Raw genomic sequence first — 18,810 nt, forward strand, 5'->3', positions numbered from 1 at the left:
GACATATTTCTTAATGGCGTGGCCCTGAGGAGAGTTTATTGAGGATGAGGAAGACGAGATATTTGAAGTTTTACACTGCTGTTTGGAGGACGTTGGCGTTAGCAGTAGTTCAATTAACCAAATGGTAGACATTTCCAACATATTGACGTTGGTGATGCCAAGAGAGACTAGATCTTAAAAATTCAGGCTCTTGCAGGGTGGTGGCACAGAAACTGAGAGCTTTTGAGTGGGATTTTTTTTTTTAAGATTATTTGATGTGGACCATTTTTTAAAGTCTTCATTGAATTTGTTACAATATTGCTTCTGTTTTATGTTTTGGTTTTCTGGCTAAGATCATGTGGGATCTTAGCTCCCCGACCAGGGATCAAACCTGTACCCCCTGCATTAGAAGGTGAAGTCTTAACCACTGGACCACCAGAGAAGTCTCCTGAGTGGGCTTTTTTTTTATGAGGTAGAAAGAAGCATTGTTTTAGCGGTCCTTACAGTGTAAAAATAGAATTTAAATTCTGTGACTATCCACTGATCTAGAATTTAGGCCATGGATTTTTTTTTAAGATCAAATGCCATAGTTATTCCAACGAAGCATTATTAAATATTCTTCCATTTAGCCGAATCTATACCTAACTTTCTAAACTGCGTCAAGAGCAGTAAGACACCCTCACTGTGTTCTAGGTCTTCACACTGTAGTACGTGTGGTCCTGGGGGTGGGGTGGGGGAGAAGAGAGAGAGCCTGAACAAGTGATTATGGTCAATATGGCGCATGTTATAACAGAGGCAAATGCATAGAACTACAGCAATACAGAAATGGGAGTGGGTTTGGAAAATAAATGAGTTCTCCAGGCCAAGAAGAATGGAAAGCCTGCCAAGCAGCCACGGTAGCAGCAGTGTATTTCCATCTGCAAAGGCAAGGGAGAGCATGTCATGGTTTGGATATGGGAGAGTGACAAGTTGGGAAAAAGGTGAGAAAAAAGGAGGACATGACTGGAAAGACAGGGACACGCTTTTATGGTACAGAGCTAAGGAGCTCTCTACAGCCATTAACACTATAAAGTTCTATTTGACCTTTAAAACTCATACCAAAAGGCTATTAAGGGCTTCCCTGGTGGCGCAGTGGTTGAGAGTCCGCCTGCCGATGCAGGGGACACGGGTTCATGCCGCGGTCCGGGAAGATCCCACAAGCCGCGGAGCGCCTGGGCCCGTGAGCCGTGGCCGCTAAGCCAGCACGTCTGGAGCCTGTGCTCCGCAACGGGAGAGGCCACAACAGTGAGAGGCCTGCGTGCCGCGAAAAAAAAAAAAAAGGCTATTAAATAAGAGAGTGGCATGGCCATACTTGACTTTTGGAAGGCAAACTACAACAGCCATAAGGAAGCTGGATTAGAAAGAGAGGAATTATCTTTCACATGATCTCCTTAACTCTCCTGTGTTATCACTATTCGTCTCATTTTATTTTATTTATTTATTTTAAACTTATTTATTTATTTACTTTTGGCTGCATCGGGTCTTAGTTGCAGCACGCGGGATCTTTCGCTGCAGCACGGGCTTCTCTCTAGTTGTGGTGTGCAGGTTTTCTCTCTCTAGTTGTGGCGTGCGGGCTTCTCTCTAGTTGTAGCATGTGGATTTTCTCTCTCTAGTTGTGGCGTGTGGGTTCCAGAGCGCCTTGGCTCTGTAGTTTGCGGCACGCAGGCTCGGTAGTTGTGGCCCGCGGGCTTAGTTGACCCGCGGCACGTGGGAAGTTAGTTCCCTGACCAGGGATCAGACCCATGTCTCCTGCATTGGAAGGCGGATTCTTTACCACTGGACCACCAGGGAAGCCCCTAGTCTCATTTTAAAGATGAGCAACCCTGATTACAGCTTGTCCCTTCCTTTTGTTTGGTTGATTTTCAATGTATTCAGGTCCCTAGGCCATTCTTTCTTTATTTAAAAAAATGTATAAATGCTATGATTATTTTTTTTTAAAATGTGTTCAAAGTCACATGTGTTTCAGGCACTGTCGTGGTGTTTTTCAGAATAAAGTTAAGTGTAGTTTGTTTCTAGAAAAAGTATATACTTACAGAACACATACAGAGATTGAAGTTTTCCAAACTGTTGGTTTCTGTTTTTAGGTTTAAGAAGTTTGATCATAAGTATTTACGGAAAATCCTAATCCGAGAGAACCTGCCAAAATCGAGCATCGTTTCTTTGTACAAGAAGCTGGAAATGAAACAAGCTATTGAGATGGCAGAGACCGGGCTACTAAGTTCTACAGCCTTTTCCATGCCCCATCAGTAAGTGACATCTGCCCTCGATCTAGACTTTCAATGTCAGAATTACAAGGGGCACTAACTCATTGTTCCATTTAAAGGTACTATTAGGAGTGAAGAGGCAGAGATATGACAAAGGAAAAATGGAAGAAATAAGATCTAAGTCTTGGCATCTTATAGCTTGGTCCATGCTCGATCCGTTTCACCTAGTTTCTGAAAATTACTTTCTAGCAAAAAGATGAGAGTTTTTTGACATCTTTCTTTGGGAGGACGAGGCAAATTAATTTATAGAAGATCTTTAGCATATGTTACAAGTCCTCCTGCTCAGACATGTCTACCCTCTAACCCGTGCTCATTTGCTTCTGCTAATCTTGCTGTTGTCTTTGTCCCACAAGCCATCTCTCTTCCTGTCTTCCATGAGGAGAGACCAGGTCGGCATCCTAGGATGCTAACTTGGATTTGGGCATGAGTGGTATAGGGGCAAGAGGTGCGGCGATTGGTGAGGTACTTAAAGAGAAGGCCGTGTTTGTAATTGTGTCTCAGGCAAAGATCTGTGTGCAGTTGGGAGAATGCCGCGTCTGTGTGAGACCAGCTGTGAACAGGAGCAAGGAGGGAACTGGCTACCAGTGGAACAGAGGGTGGGGTAAGACCGATACATACCCCATCATTACAGGATGATGCCCTGTGAAGCCTGGTGCTCCAGTTGGAGCATCTGGAAACCAGTTGTCCCAAGAGCTGGTTAGACATTTTTTAAAGCTGCTTTAAGTCTCTGACATTTACCGAGAACTCCTTGAATGTCATAAGAATGAATTCACCCCCTCCCTAAAGATGCCCAGTTTTCTCCCAAGAAATGGTTTACGAATTGGGGAAATTAGTCAGAACATGTATTTAGCCTAAGGAACACCAGCCCCTCCATCCTGACATCCTCAGAAGATAATGAGTTTCAATTATCTCCCCACATCCTCACCTTTGAAAAGCAAGTTGAGAGACGAGCTAAGAATAGATAGCAATGAAATTGTCATTAACACCTGAGTGTTACTTCTCATCCCTTGCTTGCCAATGAATCAGAAACACCGTCACCTTTTTTACGTGGGGAACATTTCCAGGAGCGTCCCTGAGGGCACCTTTGTATAAACAGAAAGTTTTCTGCCGTATTTCTCAGCGAGCCTGTTTTCGTGGTTGGTTGGTTGGTTGGCGTGCTGCCCACTACATGGCTTTAAGGAAATTTCTGGTCCTAAAATGGGAATGTGCTAACAAATGTTTATTGGCAACACCGTGCCGAGCCATATGAGAGCCTGAGGCAGAAGAAATAATCGGGGATACTGATCTCGTCTTTATTTAAAATGTTGATAAATCACTCATCATGGATAATTTTGCATTCTTTTATTTTCTACAACATTGCCTTCAAATCCTACTTCACTTGATTCCTGAACTTTGGGGCATCCCCTTAGCGAAGGGGAGTACTAGGGCACCTGTTATGTGCCACGGCCTGTGGAAGCAGACGGTCCCTGCCCTCAGGGAGCGCACCCCTGGAGCAGAGTCTCGATAGTAATAAAACAGGGCACACAAACATACGATCATAAAGCCCAGGGAGCTGTGAGAGGGTGAGAGGGAACCTCATCCGGTCCCCAGGCATTTGACCTGCTCACTGAAGGATGGATGAGAATTAACTCAACGCTCAGCAGGAGGGCTGGACCCGGACGGATGCAGGCAGTTTAGACCCTGAGGAACTTCCTCAACCTTCTGCTCACTAGTGATGTAAGCACTTGGTCTAGGAATGTAGGGGCACTTATCTCAAATGAGAATCAGTCTCTCATGTGCTAAAATATATTTCGAATCTCTGTACATTACGTTGCACTGGTCATAAGCAGGTTTCCCAGTTCCTAACCTCAAGGCAATTTTTAAGCCAGTTTCATTTAGAGGATGCCCTTGTGTTGAGTCAGTTATTTTTCAGACATTGACTCAAGATTGGTAAGAGAGCCTTCTAGGTTGGAGACATTTTTTCCCCCATAGCCCAAACCGGTTAGTTAACCGAGGTGGGAGAGGAGATTTTTTAAACCGATATTTACTACAAGTTTAGTATTTAAGTTGCATTCATTTGATCTCATCAGAAATCTGTAGGACGTCAAGCAAAAAGGAATTCCTCTCCTAAGATCAAAGCAGTAATTTCTTAAAAAACAAACCTTCATACAATAATAGGAAAAAGAAGTGTGTACTCAGCTCACTTTTTGTGACTCCGTATGAAAGGATAACAACAAAACGCACATATATTTTTTTTCTTTAGAAGTTTAAGCAATTGTTCTACAAGAGGTTTAGATTTCCAAACTCTGTGACCTTCAGGAGAACACTACCCCTAGAAGCTGTCTGTGGCACACGGCAGACACTGCTGATTCTAGGGAATTCCTTGACTTTTACATACATTATTTTATTTGACTCTCAAAACAACCCTATGGAATAAATAGACTGTGGACTTGGATTATTATTCTAACTCTGAGGTACCTTGCTTTACCCATGAGTAGGAAGTTCTTAGAAACATCAGTGGGTAGAGGCTCAAGCCGATTAAAAAATATTTGGTTACTATTAAAGAGAAGAGATATTAAAATATTTATAATAAAGATGTTAAAAAAGAAGAAAGTGAAAGATAAAAAATATTTATAGTAAACGTATAGGCATAACACACTAAGCTGTGCGACTTCAAGATATTGTCTTTAGAAATTCCCAAATAGTTACAATGTCATTTATTAAAAAGCACAAATTAATTTATTGCAGTTGAAGAACTTTTAAATTGATCACATAATGACAGGTATAAGTTCACAGTCATGCATTCTGACACCAAAGACACTAGTACGAAGATTCTGATGCCACGTTCACTTCCATGATGGAACGTTGCCTTGTAGGGAGCCGGGCCCACAGCTCTGCATTCTTCACTCGTTCTCAGTGTTGGTCACCTTGGTGACCTTTCTAAGAAGACACAAGGCAACCACATACACAGAAGAGCTGTTAGTACCATTGTTTACTTAGTGGGCACATCCTTCAGTCAACATGCATTTCCCTGGATTTCATGTATAAAGCTACTAAAAGAGGATGGATTCTTCCAAATAAATCAGGAAATAAATAGTTGATCTTTTGGGACTTCGTCTTATGGCATGAAGATAACATCTACTAGATTTCACATCTCTATTGCTGTGTTTAGAACTGAAACCTCTTTTTACAGCATTATAGCATCTGATTTTTTTTAAAAAGTTAAGGAAAATGTGAGCTTTTTATTCAAATACATTTAGATTCAGATTTCCCCAGTTTGATTTCAATGGCCATGAAATTACCAGTGGTCTTTTATTTAAGGTAATAGAGGCTTCTTTTATATCTTGTTCCAGTGACGAGACTTGCACTTTATAATTTTACTTTTTTGCCCTGGAGATGACTAGCATTCAGTTTTTCTGAGGATTGTATCTTTCCTGTACTCATGATATCATTTCAGGAGTGATTTTGCTAACAAAGTAGCAGGTAGGAAAGTCCATACATCAGTGATTGCCCGAATCAATCATTCATCTTTCTGATTCTATCGCTGCAGCTTCTCAGTGTGAATAAATACGAGGCAATGCTGCGGGGAACCCTGTACTGCCCATCCAGCCAGCAGGCTAAATGGGCTTGAACTGAGTCTGGTCCTTCCCAGAGTGGTTCATTATAAACTGGGGAGAATGCCAAGTTAGGTTTCCTATCTCAGGTTTAACTTTACCATTTCCTTTACCCATAGTTTTTTCCTATTTGGTCATTTTATTATGAACACACAACGTGGAACTATTTGATTAGCTGTTGTTTCTGTTTAGCAATAGATTCCTTCCACCATAATGAAGGAATGTGTTCAGATTGTGGGAGTGCGTGGGTGTATCTAAATCAGAATAAATTTTATTTGGAGGACATTTAAACAGTTAGGTTGAAATGCCCTGATAATAATGTTTAAATCACCGAGGGTGGTAACTGAATATCAATGGTGTTGACGTTTGCAGCTCCGCGATATGGAAACTGGTTTCAGTGATTTTGTAGGAAGGGCATTAGTCAGTCGACAGATCGCATTGCTAAGTAAATGCTGGCGTCCTGTGATATCCAGTATCCAAGCCCTTAAAAATCTTTTACCCATTGTGCATTACTTACAAAAATATCCTTTGCTATTTATGACGATATCGCTACTAATGTTTGGGGAAAGGGACTTAAAAAGTGGCCTGTCTTGAAGCCAATAACTTCTTGTCTCTGTGGTCAATTATCCTAAGACCTGTGCAAGCAGGTAACAGCACATCAGCACACGTGTGCTTTTCAAAAAGCTGCAGCCAGAAAAGAAAAAGCATCACAGCTCTGTAAGGGTTTATACCAATATGTCAAGGGAGGTAATGGTACTGAAAGATGGGTTTAATTTTCTTTAGTTCTCCTTGTTTTGTTGTTCCTATGTTCTACAGGGAGCGTATATTATTCATACAATAAGTTTTTAGAAATTACCACCACTAGACCGAAGTGATTGAAATCAAAGATGTGTGTCACATGGGAATTCTGTACATAGCGATGTCATGACTGAAATCCTCGGAGGACAAATGTTCATTGACTGCTAACCTGGCCGTGACTTGGCTTTTGAGCCCTTTTTTTTTGGGGGGGGGCGGGGAGGGAGGGGTGCTTATGGTGAAGAAGGCTGAAAGAAGTCAACCGCTTCTAGAATCTCAGAGGATCCAGTGTCTCTGAGCTGGCCTGATTTTCATGGTGGTAATGGTCTAATTCTCGTAAGATATGACTTTAGTTTCTTACCATTATTCTTTAACCAGAGATAAAGTCCCTAAAGGGACAATTCCAAGATAAATGTACTTATAAAGGTGCTCGTAAAAATTTAGTACCGCATAGATTACTGCTATTCAAAATGTGGTTACTACATGGTGTTGTCCGTGAACCTTGAAGGAATAATCTTATTTCTGTTGAATCTAACAGTGAAACATTTGGTTTGCCCTTTGTGGTATCCTTTCCAAAAATGTATTTCCTAATCATTGATTTTTATTGTTTTTTACAAACGTGTCTGTTCCTAATAGATACGGAGGGAAAAAGTAACTGGTTTGCCGTGACTTTAAACTCCTTTTTAAAAATGGGTTAGAGAAATTCCCATATACAAGCTATAGGCAAAGAAGTCACATGTTCAAAATGTAAGTCAAGACACACATGCTGACATTTCATATGAATTTACTAAAACAACAGGAAAAGTTATGTTAAAAACATAACCTTTATGTTTATCAATTAGAGCTCCTGAAAGTAAATTCATGCTTTTGTGGTCCCCTTGCCAAGATGGAAGAATAATGCTTGGCTTCCCTCCAATGATGTTTCCAGGGCCCAGAGGATACAAGAAACCAAAAGACTCTCCCCTGAAGATGTGGAGTCCATGAGGGACATTCTGACACACAACATGTACCAAGTTCGACAGAGGGTGTGTATAAGACGTGTCCCTGTTTCCTGTCCTGGGATCCAGTCCTCCAGGAATCAGTTCTTGTTCATGTTATTCTCTCCAAAGCAGTCTTCTTGATGAACAATTTCTCTCTGCTTAGTTTGGAGAACAGAAAGTTAATTGTTATGTTTCTGCAGCAAAATTGGCACCCATGGTATAAAGAGAAATGCAAATCCAGTTGCAGGCCCTAGGGGTCAGGCTGCCCTAGCCCTGCAGCCCCAGAGTTTTCCAGAACCAGCAGGGCTCCCTCCCCCTCCAGAGACAGAAAAGCAGTGACATTCATCCACCACGGAAGAAAGATGGCCCCAGGATGCCTGTGATGGTGGAGTTGTCTCAGCGTGGTTGACTGTAATAGAGCTTAGAAAACTGAGATGGTTTAGATTAGAATAGCGAAACCACATTGCTGAAAGCCTAAGATAAAAAAGGAGACATTTCAGGGACTTCCCTGACGGTCCAGTGGTTAAGATTCCAAGCTTCCACTGCAGGGGTCATGGGTTCGATCCCTGGTCCAGAACTAAGGTCCCACATGCCGCTAGGCCAAAAAATATATATATATATACACACACACACACACACACACACACACACACACACACATCCACAAAAAGGAGACATGCCAGGCATAGTATTTTTCAATTTTGGAAAAGGGTATGGAGGCTATACTAGCACTTGGGACCTGGCCCAAAGTTCACAGCAAGAACATTTCAGGGACAGTAAGTGAATCCTCCTGAAACTTTGATTTAATCAAACAGTATTTTCATTTGTGTCCTCTAATTAGGAGTTCTTTAAGTTTGAGGATTCAATGGAACATCCCAATTGTTGACTAGGGTTATAAGTGAGTTAACTGTGAGGGCCTCGGTTTTGGTGACCAGGTCATGGGACTCCAAAAACTCATCTGGTCAAAACTCATCTTCTCAAGTAGAAGATGCTGAGGTCAGAGGAGTTGTTTTTCTGACTTGTTTAAGATCTCAAAACGAATCTGCGTTAAGAACCCAGGTCTGCCAACTACCCACCCACAGCTCTTTCCACGACTTCAGAATTACATGATCCAGGGCAAGGGAATGTTTTCTGGCTGCTGTTCCGAGAAGGTCAGTGATGAAGGGGAATGTGTCAGCAAAAAGGCCCTGCACCTGCTGGAGGAACCCAGGTCAGCAACACTCATAGCACGCTTCGAGTACATTCAGCAGCTTTCAAATCATTCCAGGTGAAACTGTTTCAGCAAGACTATCGCATTCCACCTTAGATAAGTAGTTAAGAGCTTCCTGGTTTGAAGAATGCTGGCCAGCTTAGTGAGGGCTGGAGTCCAGAGGGTGCCTGGTACTCAGACTTGCCCCGTGGTGGTGGAGGTTGAGTTTAGGGAAAGTCCAGAAATAGAGAGAGAGATTCTGGAACTCCAGGCCAAAAATGAGGCTAACCGTCCATTCTCTCTTTTTTATCAGGTTCCTAAATAATCACCTTTCTTCTTCTTTTATCAGTGCCTACTCAGACTGACCTCCAGGTTTCTCCCTTCTAAGCTGTGCAGGATCTCCCTTCCTTGTTGATCACGTAGAGCCAGTAGGTGATAAAAACTCCCACGGGGAGAACGTACATAGTAAACAGAGGGGGACTCCACCCCTGAGATGGCTTTTGCTTCCTCTTTTATTACTTGGGAGAATGAGACTCACCAGTCCTACCCTTTCTGTCTTTCCTTTCTCATCCTAACCTTTAAAAAAATTTTTTATTATATATTTTATTTAAACCACTATATCAAAAATATTATTTCAACACATCATAAGTTTTAAAAATTACCAATGAGATATTTTATACTCTTTTCTTTTAAATTAATGTCTTCAAAATCAGTGTATAGCTTATTCTTACAGCACATTACAATTCGGACTAGCCACGTTTTTTTTCCTTAAAGCCTCCTTTATTTTTCTTATTTAAAAAATTTTTTTATTTTATATTGGAGTATAGTTGATTAACAGTGTTGTTGATTGACAAAGGTGTACAGCAAAGTGATTCAGTTATATATATACAATATATCTATTCTTTCTCAAATTCTCTTCCCACTTAGGTTATTACAGAGTATTGAGCAGAGTTCCCTGTGCTACACAGTAGGTCTTGGTTGGTTATCATCCTGTCTTTTTTTTTTTTGCGGTGCGTGGGCCTCTCACTGTTGTGGCCTCTCCCGTTGCAGAGCACAGGCTCCGGACGCGCAGGCTCAGTGGCCATGGCTCACGGGCCCAGCCGCTCCGCGGCATGTGGGATCTTCCCGGACCGGGACACGAACCCGCGTCCCCTGCATCAGCAGGTGGACTCTCAACCACTGCGCCACCAGGGAAGCCCTATCATCCTGTCTTTACGTAGTTCTTATGGCTCCTCTCCTCTGCCATGGTCCTCTTGCTCTCTTGAAGGAAAAACCAAAGGTGCAATCCAGGACAACTGTCTGTCTGCTTTGTTGCTAGTGGGAAGTCTACAGTTTTGAGGCTTGTCACAAAAGGTGACATCTGTAGTCCTCTAGTTTGGGTGAAAGAGATTCCCGTTAAGCACTTCGTAAACATCTGAGGACCATGCTGGTCTGTGGTTCAAGACAAATTTTCACTGGACTCTGTGAAGATAAGGAAGACATTTTTCATAAAACTAAACTGATTCAATTTGAAAAACTGTTCTGTATCGAAGATCATGCCCGTCCTACTACTTTGGTTAAAAGACTTTTTCCTTTTTGAACTGATGATGGTGATACTAATGGGCTGATTTTTTTGTGCATATCTTTGATTGGCAACATTTTAAAATAGCAACCATCTAGAAATTGCCAAAGTCATTTTTAAATTCCCTAAAGACTCAGTAACCGCTGGCCTAGCATAACAAACGTGACCTGGGAAAGAGAGTGTGTGTTGGCTGGGGGGGCACCGAAGTCTGTGGGTACCTCGGGGGTGATCACTGTGGGAGGGTCACAGGGGACAGCGCAGCTGGGGGGCACTAGCCTGTGAGCCAGAGGCAAGGCTCCCACCGCAGCTTGGTCCTGATGCGCTAGCCCCGAGCACAGACCTTTCCTCCGGGGCCACAGCTTGTGCCTGTGTAATTGAGGCAAGTGCTCAGAGGACCTGAGCACCACCTGCTTGCTCTACTAGTCTTTGTTCTTGGTTTTTCCATGGTCTCCTGAGGCTGGAAGTTGTGCTGAGATGTCTGTACATGTTTGACATCCCCTTCTTTCTACAGACCCTGTCCTACAACAAATACAACCTCAAACCCCAGACGAGTGAGAAGCAGGCGAAAGAAATTCTGATACGCCACCAGAACACCTTCAGGGAGAGCGCGAGGAAAGGCCACAGCCTGCCCTGGGGAAAGCCGGTAAGGCGGAGACACTGACTCACCTGAGCTGGGCCGGCCCGGAGCAGGGCCTTGTCAGGTGACTACCTCAGTATTTAAACAAACAAACAAAACCACTACCTCGTTGACAGAAAAAGACAAAACTAAGGGGGTACAGGACACCAGACACCCCCTTCTCTGGGCCTGGGCCCTTTGGAGCCCAAAGCATCGGTCCACAGGGTATGTGGCAGCAGACTGCCCTCCAGGATGGGTCAGTGACTGGAACACACTCCCTGGGCTGTGAGGCTAGACTAGCTCCCACGGTGGCCAGGGACTGGACATTCCAGGGGACCGTCCGTGGATGGGGACCCTGGCTCTAGGAAGCTTACTCCTCCCCCAGGGAGATACAGGGAGGAATTTGTTCTCCCCACGTCTCTTGGACCCTATCTTCACGGCAACCACTGTGCATTTGAACTGCTCCATCTGAGGCCATATCCAAGCAATCTTACTGGGACTCTGAATGGAGGTTGGGTCTGAAGTAGCCCCTAATCTCTACCCTAATGTCAGTGGGGCTGCAGGAGAAACTTTGAGAGGTTTATCACGGTCTATTTTATCATGAGAGGGAAAGGACACATACTGAAGGCGGAGACATTTTGTTGTCCTTAAACTGAACTGAAAGGCAGTGATCCAAACACGATGTTCCAGAGTGGGTCTGCATCTCTCACTTTGTCGTGTGAAGCTGTCAGTTGCGTGGCTAACTCTGCTTTTTGTTTCTCCTTGTTACCCACAGGCTGGTACCAAAAATGTCCGCTACCTCTCCTGTCCTTATAGCCCTCCTCAGCCAGCAGGCAGAGATGTGAGGGTAGCTGAGTTCACAGGTAACCTGCATCCCTGGCCGCTTCTCTTTTCTGGAAAGGTTCAGATGGTAAACTGTTTCAGGCTCGTGGGCCAAAAGGCAAAATCAAGAATATTATGTAAGTACATATATGACAAGAAAAAGAGGACACAGGTGTTTTATTAGTTGAATTCAGAACTATAGTGATGAACACTGAAATTTGAAATTCATATAATTTTTACTTAACAGGAAATATTCTTTAAAAAAATTTTTTTCAGCCATTTAAAAGTGTAACAACCATTCTTAGCTCAGGGGCCATACCAAAAGATGCATCAGAGGGATACACCTGGGGGTCATCAATTGCTGACCCCTGTCTTAGGGAAACATAAAACGGGCACTTCTTTGAAGTGGTGGGATTCTCCTGTGTTTTATAAATTAGCAGAATTCTCCAAAGTTGGCTAAATTTTACTAAAATAACTTCACCAAATTTACTGATTGGATGTTTCCCATTCAATACCTATTACTTAAATAGAATCCTTAGAGTTATTGAAACTGGCTATTGTGCTCATAAAAGCTATTATTTTTTAAACGTGTATATAAAATGATTTTCTATTAGCATAAAGTGGTGTACAATATATATGATATGCCATGTTCTCTAGTTTAATATTCCTAAATTTTTAAGACTTGGAATCACATTGGAAATTTGAATAAACTAAACACATAGGATTTGAGAATTAAATCTTTGAAGAGGGAATATAATTATTCCTTACAATGAAACTTTATTTTTGCTTGATATAAAATCAAAGTCAGCCAGTGGAGAAAAGCATACAAAAATATTTTAAAGCACTCGAAACTCCAACACCCAAGATAATCACTATAGAACATTTTGGTAAGCATCCTTCTATAATTCTATCTGTATCATCCTGATGTCTACCCTACCTGGACCTGATACAAACAAACAAACAAAAAAATCACAAACACACAGCAAGGTATTATACATAAACTCATAATACAGTCATTGTTTTTCAATATTTATAAATTGTCTAGTTCACTCAACCATATGTTGTGGACATATTTTAGTATCAATAGATATGAACCTAGTAATCATTTCATGACTTAATAATAGTCAATTATATGAAAGCCCCCTAGCTTATTTAGCAAAATCCTTATTAACAAATATTTAAGATGCTTCCAATATTTAATGAATATAAGCAAAGATATCTAATAATTTCTTTGGATCACTTGTGATTGATGTTTGCTCAAATAACCAACTACTCCCTTAGTATATATTCCTGGAAGCAAAATTTTTAGATAAAAAATTACGTGTATTTAAATTTACCTTCAGATCAACAGTGTGAGAAAGGTGATTTCTGAACGTTTTCAGCATCACTGGGCTATTTTGAGTTAACGTTTGAGTAGTCTACTATATGACAGGATAAAATCTATATACCACAGTTAATTCTCATCTGAGTCTTTTTGATTTTCAGTGAGGTTGAACATCTTTTCATATTTTTAGAGGCAACCATATTTCTTTCGAGGAAGTTTTTGTTTCTGCCGTTGCCCATTTTTTCTGCTTTTTTTTCCTTAAAACGAATTTGAAGAACACCATATAACACGAATATCACCCACTGTTTCATATTTGCTGCCAATAATTGTTCCTAAAGTTTCACATTTATCATTTAGTTTTTAGATATACTTGTCTTCAAATTTTTGCATTCTGATTCACCAAATCGGCTCAATCTTCCACAGAAGCATTAGAAAAATGATTCACCAAGTAATTTAAAATCTAGAACTTTCATAGTTTAATTTTTTCAATTTCAAGCCAAATGGCTAATAGTTATTTTGATAATAAAGATATTTATCTTTGTGTAGGTTAAGACAGAGACACATTTCAAATTGTTTTCAAATGGCCATGCTCCTGCACCAGCACCTTCTTTTCCACTTTTGTTGTGCTAGTCATTTACCCCTAAACTAGAGAGTTCGGACACTTAATTCTGTTTCATAGATCTAGTCACCTATTCCTACGTCACACTCTTCTAAGTAGTATTATTTTATGTTAAAGAGAACTATAATACAAACAAAAGCAAACAAAACAAAAGAACACCAAGCATAGGGTGTATGATAGATTAATTTTTAAAACTCTTCCTGGTACAAGCAGCTGGTGCTATTTATGTTGCTTGAGTGATAGAGAACACGAAAGCCTCACAGTCACTTCTTGAGATGAATGTCAATATCACAAGCTACGGTAGCAAAAAATAACCACACAGCAGCCTCAGCTGAGCACTAATGTACAAACACGTTATAAATAACATGCAACGGGATAGTAAAAGAATACTACACCTTACAAAGTAGGACTTATCCCAGAGGTGGGGTTGTTTAACATTTGGAAAATGCATTTACATTATTCACCAGATTAATAGGTCAAAGCATCCTTTCAATAGATGCCCTAAAACGCATCTCACTCACGCTTTCAATAAAAATCATAAGATCCTAGGAAAACACATATAGGACTTATATGAAGACAACATAAAACTCTCCTTTTCCATGCTTCATTTCCTCTCTGTAAAGAGGAGAATGTTGGTACCTCCCACATACAAAAGTGTTGCCCTGAGTGAAGCCATTTGGTGCAGGTAAGACTCTTAGAACAGTGCCTGCAACCAAGTAAGTGGGCAAGAAATATTAGCCATTATTGATTTTATTACTAGTGAGGGGTATCGAAGAAGACTTGACTTGGGTAGATAGGGGTGTTCTTGAAAAGAAGATGGTACTTTAGAAATGCCAGTTCTGGGCTTCCCTGGTGGCGCAGTGGTTGAGAGTCCGCCTACCGATGCAGGGGTCACGGGTTCGTGCCCCGGTCTGGGAAGATCCCACATGCCGCGGAGCGGCTGCGCCCGTGAGCCATGGCCACTGAGCATGCGCGTTCGGAGCCTGTGCTCCGCAGGAGAGGCCAGTGAGCGGCCCGCGTACCGGAAAAAAAAAAAAAGAAAGAAAGAAATGTCAGTTCTACATGAGTTAATCTAGATGTGGAATGAAATATTAGTCCTAATGAATTTTTTTTTTCTTTCAAATGTGCTCAACTGGTTCTAAATTTCATTAGGTGAGGAGAAACAGTGGGTAACCTGGAAATCTGTGAAGGAAAAGTGAGACTTGTTTTATCAGTTATTCTTAAGTTTTAAAGAATTATAATAATAATCAGGATTAGACTGAGATAGTCCTCCATGGGTATCTGGGCAGAATTATTTGCATCCACCTTCTCTCCAAATCTGAAGCCTTTACGCACAAGGACAAGGTCAGGGAATGGCTGGAGGGGCTCTAGGGGAGGACGTAGAGGGAGGTGTAGCATCCATCAGGCAGCCCCCTGATGTCCCCCGCAGCTAACCAGGCTGTGACGTGCAGAGCACTGTCCCTCTTCACTCTCCCCTTGTCCTCCCGTGTTAGGACACCCCTTCTCTAGATGTCTGGGTGCTCCCTGCTGGATTGCAGGCTCCACACACTCCTCCAAGCTCCTTTGCCTTTGGGGCTCCCTTGGTGTTGTAAGTAGAGAGGTCCTGCCTGGACAACCCTCCTAGAACCCAGGAGCACTGGGGAAGGTGAGCGACTTCTGTGGGTGGAGTGTGGTGATGGTTGCCCTACTATGTGAATGTATCTAATGCCACAGAACTGTACACTTCAAATTCATTAAATGGTAAATGTTATGTTTTATGTATTTTACCACAGTTAAAACGAAACAAAACAAGACCATGGGGAGGGCAAGGTCTGGGTCTCTAAACAGCCTTTGTGGTATCAGGTGTGCGTTAGGCTCAGCCCTGCCCTGAGCAGAAACCCTTTCCCTGTCTCTCCTTCACCCACCCCCCGGTGCCCGTGTCCAGAGGTTAGAGCTCTCAGCCAGGTGGAAGGTAGAGGAACAGACGCTCAGATTTTGCTGCAAAGGTTTCCATTGATCTCTCCCTCGAACTGCACTGCCTGGCGCCAACCTGGAGGAGGATAGGAGAGCCCCCACCCTTCCCCCTTCTGCCTTCCACTTTCCAAGCAACTCCTTCTTCCCGTTTTGGATGGATCTAGTGACTTAAGTTGAGTGGAAGCTTGCAAGTCACCTGCCCAAGCCTCTCCCTAGTTCTAGGACCCCACTTTTCAGTAACCAGAAGGTGGGCAGGAGATGCAGCTGGAATCTGTCCTCTGAGGGGGACCTTAGCTCAGAAGGATGGTTGGAAACCAGGAGGGGGGCTGAGGGGAGACAGAGGAAGGAACGGCTCTTGGGGGAAGAAGGAACAGCTGTTGTTTTCTTAGCGTTTCAAGCGCCAAAGCATCAAGAGGAACTCTGGTTCCAGACCAGATTGTAAAGCGCAAATTAAAGGGAAGTCCTGAAAAAATGGCCAAATATTTTAACTCACTTTTTTCTTTATTCAAAGCAGCTGATTCCCCTCCTCCCACCTCCCACCCCCTCCTGAACTTCCAGACAACCTTCTCAGGACAATTTGGCCAGTTTTGGAAAAATAGAATTGAACAGGATATTTGAAGTTTTTCTGATGTCCCACATTCCAAACACATTTTGTCAAGTATAAACCTGTGTACATATTAGTTCTAGCTGTGAAGTTTTTGTTTTGTTTTTTAGAAGGAAGTAGAGAGTGGGAGAAAGAACCCTATTTCAGATTTAAATATAGATGTCTTAAAGTACCTAAGTTTTCAGGAGAATATTTAAAGGGAAAATACATGTATAAGGTGAGAACTTTGAGAAGAAATGAGATTTCTGAAAAATCCTCCCTTGAAGGCATGTGCACAGTGAAGGAGGGAAAGACGACGTCCCGGACGTGGTTTAGGTATCTGGAGGGGACATGACATAGGTACCCAATGGCTGCCCTGCACTCTTGACGGAGCTGTCCTGACCCACACACAGCTTTTATAAAGGAGACAGGGACAGCCTGAGGAGGAGCAGATGCCAGCTTCTCAGACAGGCTCTGGTCAAACTGCAGCCCCATCCTCACTGTGTGGTACTGAAAGTCACTTAACCTCTTAAAAACCTCAACCTCCCCACCTGCGAGGTGAGGCTCACAATTTTCCTCCTCTCAGAGTGCTGCTGTGAGGATTAAATGGCATAACATGTAACGAGATCAGCACCGTGACAGCACAGAGTAAGTTCTCAGTAAGTGGACGTTCCCATCCTTCTCGTTGCCGTCGTGGGCCAGACGCACCCTGTGCACGCCTCACGTCCTCTGAAAGGAAGGCATCACGGCTGTTTTGCTACTCGTGACTCTGCTATGGTCCTGTCCCATCCCTGTTTCTCTAAGATTAGCTATTTCAAGGTCAAAAGGATGAAACTCAGATTTAATGATTTCTGGTAGCCACCGATTAAAAATCAAACCTAGAGTTAAAAAATGAAAAAAAAATCAAAACAAACCAAAAAACCACAAACAAACCTAGATAAAATCCACCCTTTTCATATCATAGTACCTTGGAACCTTCAGTTTAGCATTGGTCTTTGACAACACAAAGCACCTTTTTGTGCTTTATGGCTAATGGATCTGATTTTGTGAGAAACACTCCCTCAGTTCCCTGGGAGAGACCAGCCGGACGCGCAGGTTTCCGTGCCTTTCTGTTTATTTCTCACACTGTGTCTATAGCTTCTACTCCACCCCACCTTGGGGTAGCAACCTCGGAAAGGGAAAACCATGCTGATGAGAAAGGTGAGTGAGTGTAGGAGCTGGAACAGCAGGAGGACTCTGCTTCCCTCAGTTCTCTCGCCTGGATATGAAGTCTCCACTCTCTGATCTTAAGAACTCTTCTTTCCTCCTTTGATCATCCTTTCCCAGATCACGACGGCAGTGACGCAGAAGTCCCCTCCATCATGTTCAACACACACTCTCCAACGGGGTCACTTCAGGAAGGACGACGGACACAAGAAATAATCCCTATGAAGAACTTACACAGAGGAGGGAAGCCAGCCCACTTGGGCTATCAAAGAAATAGGACCCAAGAAGAACAACTGGGCGGGGGCAGAAGGGTGGTTTTGAGGCCCAAACCGCTCTTTCACGCAGTAGATGAGGACTTCGAATCTGGGGAGGAGAGTGAGGAAGAGGCCTCAGCCATTGGGTCCCGATGGTCAGCTGAGCACAGACCCGGCAGGGACCTCCAGGGATCTCATAGCCCTTTGCTCCAAAGCAAGTAATGTCACGGTCCACAGGATTGTGTTGGGTTTTTCCAGAGTCCATGTTCCGATTACTGTGAAAGAAGGATGTTCAGAGTTCTGAAGAGAGCAATTGAGTTTTGTTCTTGTTTATTTTTATTTTTTTGATGTGGACCATTCTTAAAGTCTTTATTGAATTTGTTACAATATTGCTTCTGTTTTTTTGTTTTTGTTTTTTATAGTTTGGTTTTTTGGCCACATGTGGGATCTTAGCTCCCTGACCAGGGATCAAACCCGCACCCCCTACATTGGAAGGCAAAGTCTTAACCACTGGACTTCCAGGGAAGTCCCTTGAGTTTTGTGTTTGTTCGTGGTTTTGGGAAGCTATTGTGACTCTCTAAGAGGCAAGGAGATTCTTCAGAGGACTGGGAACCGACTCACAGTCTCTTCCACATTCTTAGCTGTGCTTAGCTGTGCTTTGTAGACGAATTCCCTGTGAGAGACAGACGTCAGTCACCCCAGGGGTTATTCGCTAAATGTGTCATTCATGTAATTTATTGAGATACAAACATGATTGGTCAATAATTCCCCTTGAGGGCTTCCCTGGTGGCGCAGTTGTTGAGAGTCCGCCTGCCGATGCAGGGGACACGGGTTCGTGCCCCGGTCCGGGAAGATCCCACATGCCGCGGAGCGGCTGGGCCCGTGAGCCATGGCTGCTGAGCCTGTGCATCCGGAGCCTGCGCTCTGCAACGAGAGAGGCCACAACAGTGAGAGGCCCTCGTACCGAAAAAAAACAAAAAATCGGACACGCATAACAAACATATGGTTACCAAAGGGGAACGTGGTGGGAAGG

The 18,810-nt window shown here is 42.9% G+C and overlaps 1 protein-coding gene across 1 annotated transcript in view; it reads left to right on the forward strand.

Moving 5' to 3' along the window:
- Positions 1–18,123, forward strand: part of SLC9A4 (solute carrier family 9 member A4) — a 57,596-nt gene extending 39,473 nt beyond the window's left edge. The window contains exons 8-12 of the mRNA XM_024743975.1: positions 2,103–2,264; positions 7,599–7,695; positions 10,912–11,043; positions 11,792–11,879; positions 17,644–18,123. Of these exons, the coding sequence (XP_024599743.1) occupies positions 2,103–2,264; positions 7,599–7,695; positions 10,912–11,043; positions 11,792–11,879; positions 17,644–17,999 (835 nt within the window). The 3' untranslated portion in view covers positions 18,000–18,123. The remainder of the gene's footprint in view (positions 1–2,102; positions 2,265–7,598; positions 7,696–10,911; positions 11,044–11,791; positions 11,880–17,643) is intronic.
- Positions 18,124–18,810: the final 687 nt, after the last annotated feature.

The sequence above is a fragment of the Neophocaena asiaeorientalis genome, unplaced genomic scaffold (assembly GCF_003031525.2).
Source record: "Neophocaena asiaeorientalis asiaeorientalis breed wild unplaced genomic scaffold, Neophocaena_asiaeorientalis_V1.1 scaffold114, whole genome shotgun sequence".
NCBI classification, from domain to species: Eukaryota; Metazoa; Chordata; class Mammalia; order Artiodactyla; family Phocoenidae; genus Neophocaena; species Neophocaena asiaeorientalis.